Here is a 14,599-nt window from a genome sequence, read left to right on the forward strand (position 1 = left end):
CTTACAAACGTTAGCGCCTCCGTACAAACAATAAGCCCTTTATGACAAACAATATCCTAAAATAATTATTTAATTGCTTCGCTCATCACGGCTTTTTGGCTGAGCGTCACTGGACGAGAGAAGTCTGGAGGCTCTGGGGCGAAACATTGACACCCTCTCAAAATTTCTGGCCCTGGTAAATATACATACACCTGCTTATTTTTTATGTAATGACCTTCCAGAAAATCGAACTGAAATAGCGTTTAGGGCCTCCGTCCTTTCAAATGCTAATTTACGCATTCCCAATTTCGCAGACTAGGTTTCTATGCCTTACGGTCGTATTCAAATTGAGACGGTTTACGTTTACCTTTAATAATATACTTCACAAAGGCATATATGGCCATATCGTAAAGGTATAAAAAAATAAATGAATAAATAAAATAATAATAACTATAGACATAACTATAACAGACTGAATAAATAAACTAAATAGATGCCAGGAAAGTATCGATAGTGGGCTGAGTGATAGTACTAACTGGAAGGCCATTCCACATTCTTATTGCGTGTGGAAAAAAGCTTCCTTTGAAAGCGTTAGTTTTGCAACTGACTAGTGCAAATCTTTGTGGATGGTATTGTCTAGTTGTTGTGTACATTTGGGGAGTTGCATAAGGTGGCATAGAAATTTCTCTCAACCCCTTATTTATTCTATAAAATAAGGCCAATCGTGCCTTTTCCCTTCTTTCTTTGAGTTTTGTCCACTCAAGTTCTTCCATTAGACGTGTCATTGTTCCCGGTTCCCGATTCCAGCATTGCTTGCAAAAGCGTGCTGCTTTCTTCTGCACTGCTTCTATGGCATCAATCAACGGTTGTTCGAAATAACTGTCATTTCTAATGATACCATTCAGATTTTAATTTTATGAAAGTTATTTCGACACCTAAAGACAAAATAAAAGTCAACTAAAATCAACTTGATATGACAGAAGAGATCGCCCCCCCCCCCTCCCCCAAGAATTTCCTTAGCCCTCTGTTAGGGAAGGTGAGATGAACACAAATCTTCAAGCAAAATTACATAGTTTGGTTCGTTCTCTAGGATAAAAGTGTTAGGCAACTTTCGGGAAAACAGGATCCCTTCCAAATGATTTTCTAGTTGTCAGGGTTCGAGTTATTATTCTGGGTAATATACAGTGAATGTGTAAAGAAAATCTGAGGTTTCGTGTAAAAAAAGAGACAACCGATCCTCATAATTTCCATCATGTAGACGCCATATTGGCGGAGAAGTTTGTTAATTAAAATTGGTTTGATTGATTCCCCTTTCGTGTCTGCATTATAGTCGTTATAATATAGTGACTTTGCACTTTTACTTGTAAAATAACAAATAAAGAATCAAATTTCCGACCGGAAAATTAAATATATACCACCCCAAGAGAGCAGAAACTATAGCACTGTATAGCTATACATATAGTTTTCCTATAGCACTGTACGCAGATCAATAAAATTCCAAACGTCAATGTTAAAATATATGTCAGTAATTACTTCCCAAAATGCAGTCATCCCTGAATACGGCATATGAAAAAGTACGAAAATAAAAGGCAGAGTCGAATACCATCAGTTTTCGGTATATCCCATTCTCATTGATACATATATATTTGGAAGTAAAAATCTCAGGCCAGTACCCAGGAATTTTCTTGGGGGGGGGGGGGGGGGGGGGGGGAACCCGGAAAAAAATTGGACAAACGTTTTCCGGGAGGTACGAGAGAGTGGGTTCTTTCTGATAAGAATCTGACCACTACATTGTTTAAGCCTTAAAAGTTAATCTTCACGGGACGTTTTGTGACTTTCACTTTGATGGCTTGGCTTACAACTTGAAGTAGGGAAGAACAATAAATAAAAGAATGAAAAGGTGTGAAAAAAAGCTTTTCGAATTAACTTGTGGATGTTCTTATAAAAAAGGTTCCTCTTATAAAAAAAAAAGAGTTTATATCCATTCTTTCTCGCCTCCCGGTGTTAACTTTAAAGTCACGATGATGTGTTTTTGTTTTCTATGTATTCTTTACTTGTTTTTGTTTTTTAAATGTGATATTTTTTCAATAGAAACAAAACGTCATATGTCAATATCAGCTACATCGCCATGGGCACGAACATGTCGTAACACACATCGGAAAAATTGTGTCAAATATCAATGGAATAGTCGTTCCCTCTCTTTGTACACCATTATCTCGCTACCACAACTCAAGAAAAAAATACTGACTATTTATTGGTCCATGTTGAGATTATAGTTGTCTCAGACGATCCTGAGCAAACGCCGAAGTTCTTTGAGTGGAAATCTTTGTCAGTAATCATCAAGAAGGACAATGGCAGCAATTACACAAATCCAATCCTTCCTATCAGATCTCAATTAGTCACCGTCAGAATCGAATTTAAGATTTAGACGGCGCTCAACCTTTCAGTTGCGAACGATGCGTCATTTTCGGTGGGAGTACGTTTGTGTACTAGGGCTGATGCGCTTTGCGTGGATTATGTCTGATCCCGGCAAAAATAAAGGTAAGAAAAACATCTCCAGCTTAAGTGAATATAGATATTCAATACTTTATAATCTGACGGATTCGTAGTTAATTCTTTGAGTATTTATGTAAGAACCATTTCGCATCAGACAGATTTCACTCTACGTCCAGAGCAAAAAATAATCTTACAAAAGACGCTGTAGTCCACCAAAACAACAATAAACAACTTCATGTACTATCTGCTACTATACCTTCATAGCTTTACCAGTTACGAGGTGTCTGTGTTTATTCGCCAAGCTAAAGATAACCACAAGAAAATGTCAATGAGTTGCGCAGAAATAATGTTCTTTATATGTCAGCACATAAAGAAAGCTAAACACAATGTCCTATTGACCCTTAAAGGATATTGGTCTAGAAAAAAAAACATTTACAAAAGCCAGCATAAACACTAGTTATAGCATAAAAAAAGATAAAGGATAGGTTGGACACATGGAGATGGTAAAAAAATAGGATTTGCTTATCATCGAATTTTGAATATGTTTGAAAAAACATAGAGTTTCTTTGATGAATATTGAAAAGTTTATATTTTCATCTATCAATCAATGCATGTTTATATATTCCTAACTTTGAAGCTTTGAGTACTCCAACAGATTTTTTCATTGAACAACAAATAAACCAGAGTTTTTAATTAAGATGATCTTATTATTACGTGCTTGCTTAAAATAAAACGAGTTATACCACAAACACAACGAACCCTTAAAGAAATCATTACTCATTGAGGACACACGAAATACTTAATTACAGTGATCAGCTTTACTTCAATAAGATCCATTTAATCATTAGTCGATGAGGTAAAAGTTTCCTGAAGAATACTTATTTCCTTAGTACTGTATACAAGATGTAGGAAAATAAAACCAATGTGTGGAATTTTCAAAGTCAAAGCATTTTCTATGTGCTCTATGGTAAAATATATCAAAATTTAAAACAATATAAAGAATGCGAATTGAAAACGAATAAAAAGTTCGCCATCCGCCCGGAGGAAGAGAACAAGCGATGATGATGGACTTTCAATACGCACTATTGATGCAAAGTTTGGCACAAATGAATATCCGTTTCCCGTTAATGAACAGCAAAAAAATAAACAAAAAATTTAGATCCCAAATTTTGATGTTGCATCTAGTGTCTCAAAGCGACGAGTTTGGATTAAAATTATTTTTTAGGGATCCGTTTTCCAGTTCCTAGACTTTTAAACTACGAAATGTAGCTTTTATTATCGATCGATTGGAAAAAAGTCAAGGCCAGACGGCAGATTAGGAATAAAAAAGACGAGGGCTTTGATTTCTTTAATCTCTATAAACTCACCTAAAGGTCGGAATGATTTTGGCTCTTAACTTGGATACACTGGGGGGGGGTCTAGGATTTTGAGATTCTACAAGAATAAAATACGTCTTTTTGTTACCCCCAGCTACAGGGGTACTAGTTCAAATCTCTATAAGACTTGACGGTTTCATTTCAAATGTGTTTATCACCTATCTAAACCCCTGTTTGCAAGTTTAGCTGGTTATTTTGAGGAAAGATATACCAGTAATTCCAGATAATGTAATATCGATTAGTAACTAGCCGTTAGAAACGCTAAGAAAGACGCGGACACATATTTTCGTGTATTTGTTATGATTGGGTGGATGTGCTTGTAGCGATAATAGGCATAACCTAAGTGACAAAAGCAATGAAAGTGCAGCTACACTAAAGTGCAATGCTCTAAACGCTCCATTGAAGCAAATTAATACGCAAACGCCGCTGCACTTGCGATTGTTTAGTCTGTTTTAGTTGCCATTTTCTTATCCTAGCGATACAACCAAGTGAGGAAAAAATTAACTCAATTAGCTGATTTTGGAGAACCTTTGCGGTATTTTCGATTGACTTTGGTAGTTTAAGTAAGTATGAAACTTTGTTTCTGAAAGGTTATTTAGATATAACATCGTATACTTTTCTTTCCAATATTGAGTGAAATCAATAACAAGGATGTGGCTGACAAGAGCTCTTTAAATAAATAAAGCCCAACAAAACGTCACGCGCGGAACCGTGACTTAAAATATAAAAAAGCCAAGTAGCTCACTACAGTAAAGTCTAAACGGAACATAATCGTAACAAACGACTTTGACGTTCGGAAGTGCGAAATAAGGCCCCTCTCGTGATGATTAGCGTTTTTGAGACATGAACGAAATATATATCCTTTTAAAAGAAGAGAGTACAAGTGACTGTTTGACACTTTTTGTCTAAGCTTCTGTCTCTAAGACACCAAAGAAGGGGAAAAATAAATATTCCACATGTGGCAATATCAAATTATTTCACATGGGACTCGACTTGAGAAAGGCATTAGTTGTTTTGTAAGTGGAATAAAGAGAAAAAAGCAAGCAAAATTATAGTGCTGAAAGGAAATTTTTTTTTGCGAGTTTCATTCCTGATTTCATTGTTAAATTTCGTGCTATGATAATTAATCTTGCAATCTCTGTTTTTATATCATTTTCTTTCAATGAATAACAGATCAGTAAACAATCGGCGTATCTTATCAAAAGAAGCCGACAATAAATGTGTTATTAAAAAAAAATTCTGGGGATTTCTTTCTTTTTTTTTTGCTTTCCGACATCTCAAACCGCGATCAAGTATTATATAGATTATTGTCCTATTAATATGAACGAATAACTAAAACATATGGATAGCCAAAGGCTATATTGCAAATTTAAAATCTAAAGGTCCTGTTTTGCCGTGCTGAAACAGCAAGTAGTAAGTAATCCTTTCATTTCTCATAAAGCTCCGAAATTTGCCACTCTATCGAATAACCACAATCACGAGGTCAGCGGTAATTAATTGGCTGCTCATTGTTGCAAATTCCCTGCTAGCAGAGGCCTCTTTTCTCTGTATTTTGCTGGGCTGAAGTTCGCGAACGCCAGCACAGCGAAATACAGAGAAAAGAGGCCTCTGCTAGCAGGGAATGTTGCAAACATAATAGCTTTGTGCTAGTCCTTTATCAGCTGGTTCAAGACTTAACCTTGTACGATTCCCGATAGATTATCGATTTTGAAAGGGATAACAAATATAGATCAAGGTACGACTACGAGGTAGACGTTTGTGAGACCACATTTATGGGGTGAGATAATTGCTATAATTTAAAAAAAAACGTTGTACATTGTTTCGTTCAGAATATAAGCACTCATACAACATCAATAAGACACACACAGCCTTTCAAAAATACGCTTATTTAAAAAAATATTGCACTCTGTCTGATATGCGCGGGTGTGCATGTATCACATGTATCTTGGGAGTTTTCCCCTTTCCACAGTCAAATATTCATCAACATTTATTAAGACAAAATATATTGCAAACAAAAATCGCTCGATGTATGAGGTCTAAAATTTTCTTAAGCAAACAAAGAGCATCGATTTATTGATACATGCATCCAAACTAGACAAAGTACAACCTTTTTTTTAAATAGGTGTATTTCTCATAGATTGGAGCAATTGTTCTGTCAGCTGCGGCGGCGGAATCCAGACCCGATGCAGGAACGGCAAGAGTCCTTGTCAAGCGAAGCATCTAATCACCAGGAGCTGTAATGGTTTTCCCTGCGTAACACAGGGATATGCTTTGTCATCTCAATTAGGTCCGACCCTTTACGGCATTTGGACCGTCTAAACACAGCACTACCCCAGCGTTAAACAAATCACTAAGCGTGAAAAATAATACTAAGTCTTTCTATGTAATGCAACATGTAACGCTTTTCACATCTCAAGGCTCTTCTCCTATCGCATCCATTAGTTCAGGTGCGTGCTTTTCGCCTATGTTAATGTCTTTTACATCTTCAAGCATATCTGCGATGTTAAAAAAACACGAAACATTTAATAACCACGTGGGTGGTCTTTAAAGCACTAGCTACTTCTATAACGGTAGATTCATCTTCCCTAGTAGCGCCTTCTTCAGTAAACTTAAAAGTTCTCTCATCTGGTAGATCACATGCCTCGATTGTAGGCTCTTCGTTTAATAACACGGCATTTGGTCGCATCTGTCGTAACAAGTACGATAACAAAGCCCGCGAAAACATTATCGCGTAATAATCGATCTAATAAATAAATCAGTGCAGAAATAACGTCATCCAAGACACTATCGGATACCTAATCATCTAATAAACAAATCAATAACAGTGGGGGAGGTAATACCAAGTAATAGTTTGAAAATATTGCATATTGCGAAACTTAACAACAACTGACGTAAACTATATATTTAAAACGCTTCATTAATACACACTCTTAAAAGACAATCGTTAGAGCGGGAGGGTCTTAACCACAGACGTCACCGCATAAGAACACTGGCTTTGCAACCATCTCGAATGACATCATGTCTATGGTTACGCTGGTTTTGTTGCTTCATCGAATGACGTCACTTACATAACATCTCACTTCCATGTCGAATGTCGTCATCTTGTCACTCCCATGGCTCTTTAGCCGTATGGAATGAGGTCAAATCCATAGCAACCGACTTGCAGCCATGTGGTATGACGTCAAATCCATATAGCAACTGATTTCCATTTCAAATAACGTTACATTCATAGAGCAAGCAACTTCCATATTGAATACCGTCACGTCCATGACAACACAAGCAAAAGAAACTAATGCTAAGGCCTTGTCGATCTGCTGAAGCTTAAACACCAGATTTTGATTTGGAGGTTTGAATCTCCCTTACCCCCTTTTATTATCTCACAACCTTCCATTTCTGTCGATATTGTCTATAAGGACTGATGCTTTTAATTGTAATACAAGAAATGTTGTAACTTAACTGTAAAGCATAATTTTTATTATGAAATGACCTTTTTCCTCTCAGACATTCCTATTTCAAATCACATCAAATAAAACGTTATTAATGTGTCAATATATTTAGCTTGTGACACAGGACCCCCGGCTTAACGTCAAGAAGACGAGAGAATCAGAGTCCCCGATGTAGAGATGCAGATTTTAACAACTCAGAAACAAATCCCATGTTGACCTGACCTGGGTTCAAACTTTGGTCCTCTTGCTTGAGCTAAGAAGACCGTACCACTGAGCTATTACGCCACTCGCTTGTTCTTACATTATTAATCTTATAATCACGATAAACCTCCAAAAAAATAAACTTCAACAAATGATCTCTTTTATAATCACGGTAGTCCTCCAAAAGGAACGAGTTTCATCAAATGATCACTTTTATAATCACGGCAGTCCTCCAAGTGAATGAGTTTCAACAAATGATCACTTTTATAATCACGGCAGCCCTCCAAAGAATGAGTTTCAACAAATGATCCCTTTTATAATCACGGTAGTCCTCCGAAAGGAACGAGTTTTAAAAAAATGATCCCTTTTATAATTACGGCAGTCCTCCAAAGAACGAGTTTCAACAAATGATCCCTTTTATAATCACGGTAGTCCTCCGAAAGGAACGAGTTTAAAAAAAAAATGATCCCTTTTATAATTACGGCAGTCCTCCAAAGAACGAGTTTCAACAAATGATCCCTTTTATAATCACGGCAGTCCTCCAAAGAATGAGTTTCAACAAATGATCACTTTTAAAATCACGGCAGTCCTCCAAAGAATGAGTTTCAACAAATGATCCCTTTTATAATCACGGCAGTCCTCCAAAGAATGAGTTTCAACAAATGATCCCTTTTATAATCACGGTAGTCCTCCGAAAGGAACGAGTTTTAAAAAAATGATCCCTTTTATAATTACGGCAGTCCTCCAAAGAATGAGTTTCAACAAATGATCCCTTTTATAATCACGGCAGTCCTCCAAAGAATGAGTTTCAACAAATGATCACTTTTAAAATCACGGCAGTCCTCCAAAGAATGAGTTTCAACAAATGATCCCTTTTATAATCACGGCAGTCCTCCAAAGAATGAGTTTCAACAAATGATCCCTTTTATAATCACGGTAGTCCTCCGAAAGGAACGAGTTTTAAAAAATGATCCCTTTTATAATTACGGCAGTCCTCCAAAGAATGAGTTTCAACAAATGATCCCTTTTATAATCACGGCAGTCCTCCAAAGAATGAGTTTCAACAAATGATCCCTTTTATATTCACGACAGTCCTCCAAAGAATGAGTTTCAACAAATGATCCCTTTTATAATCACGGCAGTCCTCCAAAGAATGAGTTTCAACAAATGATCACTTTTAAAATCACGGCAGTCCTCCAAAGAATGAGTTTTAAAAAATGATCCCTTTAATAATCACGGCAGTCCTCCAAAGAATGAGTTTCAACAAATGATCCCTTTTATAATCACGGCAGTCCTCCAAAGGAATGGGCGTCACCTGCGTGTCCTGGGAACCGGAGAGCTATTCCAACTCATGGAAAGACTCAGGATGTCAAGTGGTACCCGACATGTCTAACGAATACAATACAACATGTGCGTGTAATCACATGACCGTGTTTGCGGCCCTGATGGATCCTACCGCAGCACCTGTAAGTAGCGAGTTTTTCATATAAATATAATTCCTATATTTATTAAATAAAAACTGTGTGGATTGAGCCGGATCCAGGGCTTGTTCTTGGTTCGATATAAATACCAACCACAAGCTACATCATTTAAAGCACTCCTTGACAATTCTGGATCCGTTGCTAAGTGACGCTGTGAAATACTATTGCTGTAATTCTGTATTAAGTCGGCCCTCTTTCCTTTCATATAGTTTTAGAAGCAGGAAGCACTTCAGTTTTGATTTGTTGATATCAGTGAAGGAGGGCAGGTAGCTACGTTCCCATTCTCATCACATGCAATCATGAATTTCTAGTTGTCTGAAGGCCATAAGAGTGCCCTAGAGGTGATATCACAGATTGGTTGCTCCTTATCACTGGTTGGAATCATCCTTACGGTCACCATCACTATTGTGTACTGGCGAAAGCTCAAGTCGCCGAGAGCAGAGGTGCTTCTCAATATCTGCTTTAACATCGCTATGACGTGTGTACTGGTTATAGCGGAACCACTGGCCCGACATAGCCAGGTAAATTCAAAGCCAGAGAGAGGTTTAGTCGTTGAATGGTGCAATCCTTTAGCACTCGAACAGGGTTTCCAAAATATTGCAAAGCGCCCTACTTGTTTCCCTAAGGGAATATCCATTAAATGACCTGAAAGTTTTTCTTGGAACCTCTTTGGGTTGTTAAAAAATTTAGAACTCCCCCCCCCCCCATACCACCAATCTCTTTCCAACTCCTCCCTCAGAGTATTCAATGGTCACTCCTTCCTTTGCGTTTGAGGGGGATATTTTATAATTTTTGAAATGTATTTTTACAGGTGTCTTGTGCAACTATGGCTATTCTGCTCCAATTCTTTCTGCTGGCCGTATTCTCGTGGATGTTGTGTGAAGGACTTCTTCTGTATGTCGTGTTTATCGGCGAAATAACCAAGTCAGCGAATGAGAAGCTCAAATATTTCTATGTGTTTGGATATGGTAAGTATATTTTTATTCCCTTCGGTAATCCGTAGTGTAGAGCGGGGAGCGTGAGCAGGGCGGAAAAGAGAAGGTAGAAAAATAAGGGGGACGATACAAGAAGCATGTTTTTAAGAGTGGCTGTCATAACGAATACATGGTCGTTAGGTTTTCCCACGGTGCTAAAAACGCACGTGATATTACCATTGTACGTTACAGGTGCACCCCCTCCCCCTTGGCGGCCAAAAAGCGGGTCATTTCTTATTGAATTATCGTTAAACACCATCCTTTGTCCATATGATACCTATGGCTGCGCATCCCCCATTATCGGGAACACAGGGCGTCGCAGTTCTACCACGTCCCTCTCATGCTCGTTACTTACTTGCTTTTTCCATATGATACCTAAGACTGCGTACACTCCTCAGCCAATCCTTGGTTAGCGCCTGCATTGTTTCCATGGTCGTTAGGTTTTCTAACGGCACTAATAACACACGTGTTCTTATCAAGGGTGCATTTTGTCTTGGTCTCCAGGCTTTCCCATTGTGTTAGTGTCGGTCTCCATAGGCATCTCCAGGCTCCAAGGTTACGGTGATGTTGGTAAAGTCTGTTGGCTCTCCGCGGACTCGGGGCTACTATGGGCATTTATCGCACCAGCGCTTTTTGTTATCACGGTGAGAGTAATAACTATCAAAAATGTACAATGGTGCCTCTATTACATACAACTCTCGGGACCGTGTAGAGGGTGAATGAGGTGTTATTGACCATCGTTTGTTCTACCGTGCACTTTTATTATCATTCTTGTCTTAAAAGGGCTCTTAAATCCAATGATAATATTTACTGGACGCTTAATAGAGGCAATAGTAACAGTAGATAAATGCGCTATTCACAAGATTGTTGTTCTTTCTTTTGTTATCATTACGTAATCATGATCATGAATCATTATTTTTTCGCTTCGTAGCATTGCGTCTTTCACTTGACGCCTTCCAGCGAACTTACAAGTTCTACTTTTTACGAGGGTTAATTTCAACCAATTAGTTGATTAGTTATAATTTCCTGATCTTTAATCAATTTGTAATTTGTAATTGTAGTTTTCAAACCGCCTGTTGATAAACGATTTGCTGTCTTACTCACCACCTAATTCGTTGTCATCTTGTTATTTAGAATTTTTTTTTTCTATTCGGTTGAGCGCAGCGGGTTAGAATAGAATACATTTAACCTCGACCGTTCAATGAAGGTTGCAGCTTAATCGCGGTTATCGCAGGTTATCGTTCTCACGCGCCAACCTCCGCTGACCGCCAATTGCCGGATTAGCTCGCGAGAGGCAATTAAGTTATTTAAAGATTAAAGGTGTTTGAGTGAACAATATTGCTTTATTGTCTGTTTAATTGTTCCATTGAGTTTCATTGTCTGTTGCTTTTAGGTAAACACAATTGTTCTGATTGCGATCATACGGCGCATGCTCAGTCTCAAGTTGATGCAGAAAAAATCAGCGCTAGTACGCGTGCGCGCAGGGATTCGCGCAGCTGCAGTGATACTCCCATTGTTAGGGATCACGTGGGTGTTTGGTTTGCTGACGTTTGGCACGGACACGCTCGTCTTCAAGTATTTGTTCGCGGTGTGTAACTCTCTGCAGGGATTTGCAGTATTCATCTTTCACTGCGCTTTTAATAATAAGGTAAGTAGTTCGTTGGATTCCATCACCATCACCATCACAACAATTACCATCATCAAAAATAACTAATTGCAATATAATCAAAACCACTAACAGCAGCATTATTTTAGTTGTCGCTGTCTTTCGATGTTTGTATGGATCGTTTGTTTCTGACATCTACAATAACTAATTCAATTGGCTGTCAGGTACACGAAGCAATGCGCTTTAGCTCACAAAGACGCCCTCGGCAATCTATGGTGGGATTGTCAAGCATTAAAGGTAAGGAACATTCGAGCCGTCCGGTGAGCAGAAATACTATGATCCCCTTCGGGGGGGGCAGCCATCATAAGCGAACACCTACGTTTTTATATACAGGAAATCTTTTATCACTTTACCCCACAAATAAGTGGACGAAATTGACAATTACTTGCCATTAAAACTGTTATGGCACGTGCCTAGGATTTGCTGCGCCTTATGTCCTGCGCCTTAGCCTTTTGCAGTTATCATTTTAGTTACCTACACCAAGGGAGTACGGCAGAATGTGTTTCATTAACTGCGCGATTGAGATTGTTACGAAAATAAACCACTTTGTTATGCAACGCGTCATGTGTGTTTGTTTTGTAAGGGGAGATGTCAGTTGCGCTGTTGGGGGTGTGGGGCTCGGATTATGAAGTGGATTATGTTTGTCAACACGGCGTGATTAATAAGGGCTCTTTCGCTTCGCTCAAAACGTTTTCGCCGCGAAGCTTGGAGCCTCTGGTACCCAGGGTAACAAATAGCACGTCCATTGAGAACCGAAAGTGGATCTTCGGCCGTAGAGGGGGGGCCTGGGTTGTAATTCGCACATTTATTCTCTAATTGTTATATTTGTTGGCTTTAGTACAACCGGTAAGGCCTCGCGACAGCGACCCGCCATCTGCAGACTTCCGCCGTATGTCACTGTGTAAGTAAATGCGTAAGTTCGAGCTGTAGCGCTAAAGCCCCGTGCAAACAGAACCAGCAAACTCGAATCGAACCACCCCAAACATGGCGTGAAAACATGATGTCCGATGTCCTTCAAACTACGCAGTGAAAACTCCAAGTTTCACAGTCTAGCAAGGACAAGAACGGGTCATAGCAGAAAAAAAACGACTCAAGTCGCTGGGGCGGATCTAGAACAATGAATCCAGCCCCTCGTTTCTTGAAAAACTTGTTTCGGACCCCGCTTTCTGGAACTCCTGGAAACGCGGCTTCTAAATTTGGACTTTTATTTGGAGACTCCGGCGCGTACACAGGGGGTGCGCAGGGTGCGCGCGCATCCCCCCTTGGCGACCAAAAGTGGGTCATACTATGCTTCTTCCATATGATACCTATAACTGCGCACCCCCTCCCCCTGAATCTTTAAAAACGCATCTTCATCCCAAATCCAGGGACGGGAGCCTGTATAGAGCTAATAATACCGCGCAGAATGGAGTTTTGGAATAATAGGAACTCTCATCTTTCTTCCAGTCAACATGTACTTGCGCAGAAACAGGAGTAAGCGAGGACCCAGGCCATCATGCTCGACATCGGGTAGAAATGAGTCAGAACGGCCACCGAAATGCCTCGAAATGATCGCAGAGCAGGAGAGTGAGAAAAATAACGATGGATATGAAATATCAACGGCTTTCTAGCCTGGGATTATAACAATGTGTTCATCAGGGAATGTACAATGCCTATTCAGCCAGCAGGAATAGCAGTTTTTCTATTATAGGACAGTTGTCCATTGTACACATTGAACACACAGATGTCTTCTATGACGGAACATACACAGAATTCTACTATTACGTCAAACGCTGTATATGCACAGACGTCTTCCATGACGTCACATGGAACGTGTAGATGTCACATGCAGAACACTGGAATCAACAACGCCACACGCCTTTCAAATTTCAAAAATGTCTACTATGACGTCACACGCTTATAGACCAGTCAGCTAGTCATTCTAGCTGTAAACAAAAAAATGTTTTCACCTGCTGGCAGGGGAAAATATGGGCGTGGTTAATGCTTAACAGAAAATAATAAGGGAGTGTTCATTAAATACACCGAGGGGGGGGGGGAATATTGAGTGGGGCTCCGAAAATGTTTAACCACCAAAGGAGGGGGGGGGGGGGAGATAGTCCTCTAAAAACGGGGCTCTTGAATTAATTTAGGAGCCGTACAATGCAGCTTTAACATTTTACTGATATGATCTAGTTTGTAGCACAAATAAAGATTCAGTATTTAGCCAAATGACCAATGTATAATTCTATTGTCTATAATTCTATATATGTATATATACAATGTTTTATACGTTGTTGGACATAACCCCTTTTTATACAGAATATATACACACAGGGGCTAATAAGCCCCTGATACAAATGTATACTCCTTCACATGCATCCTTAGGGCCGGACCATGTGACTTTTGATGAGGGGGGGATTTTAAAATTCCTGCAAGCAACTGATTAATGAAAAAAAAAAAAGCAAATAAAATTTCCCCCCTCTGTGTATTTAATGAAGCCTCCCTAACATTGTCATATTGCCTTGATAAGTGTCGTCTCCTAGGGGAGACATCAGAAACAAGGCAGCCGGTCCTTTGTTTAATAGTGACAAGGACTAGAATAACAATATGCGGGTATAAAAGAATAGATAACTCAGATCACCTAGCGTACACTCTTGCCAAGCACATTATTAAAAAAAGTATATATTTAACTAAAACAAATGCTTCATTTGTATTGGCGAGTCTATTATTTAGGCCCGTACCCAGGGGGGGGGGGGGGGGGGGGCGTGCGAACGCAACAGCCAAAAGTCCACTTTCGGTTCCCAGTTGACGTGCTATTTGTAGACAAAACTATAAAGCGTATGTTAGATCACTCTGGTATGTACCCAAATCCGACAATAAACGTCCCGTGGAGATACTGCAAAGGCATAAAAAAATCCCTTTTTGTTCTTTTCATTACAAATTGTGTCAGTTTTGATAATAACAGCACATTTTTATTCCACTTGTTTAGCTTGATTTTGTT

At 39.1% G+C, this 14,599-nt stretch overlaps 1 protein-coding gene and 1 long non-coding RNA gene across 2 annotated transcripts; both read left to right on the forward strand.

Annotated features, from left to right (window-relative positions):
- The first annotated feature begins 2,092 nt into the window (after window positions 1-2,092).
- LOC125573266 lies at window positions 2,093-7,140 on the forward strand. Its single transcript, XR_007314017.1, has 2 exons — window positions 2,093-2,520; window positions 5,989-7,140. It is a non-coding gene; the product is annotated as an uncharacterized LOC125573266 (long non-coding RNA).
- A 483-nt stretch (window positions 7,141-7,623) lies between these two features.
- On the forward strand, window positions 7,624-14,294 carry LOC5522071 (adhesion G-protein coupled receptor D1). The gene is made up of 8 exons (XM_048733724.1): window positions 7,624-8,964; window positions 9,291-9,500; window positions 9,791-9,947; window positions 10,458-10,597; window positions 11,347-11,601; window positions 11,784-11,856; window positions 12,458-12,520; window positions 13,066-14,294. Exons 1-8 carry the CDS (start codon window positions 8,803-8,805, stop codon window positions 13,227-13,229), a joined length of 1,224 nt encoding a protein of 407 aa, XP_048589681.1. The 5' UTR covers window positions 7,624-8,802; the 3' UTR covers window positions 13,230-14,294.
- The last annotated feature ends 305 nt before the right edge of the window (window positions 14,295-14,599 follow it).

This window comes from Nematostella vectensis, chromosome 10 (genome assembly GCF_932526225.1).
Source record: "Nematostella vectensis chromosome 10, jaNemVect1.1, whole genome shotgun sequence".
Lineage (NCBI taxonomy): Eukaryota > Metazoa > Cnidaria > Anthozoa > Actiniaria > Edwardsiidae > Nematostella > Nematostella vectensis.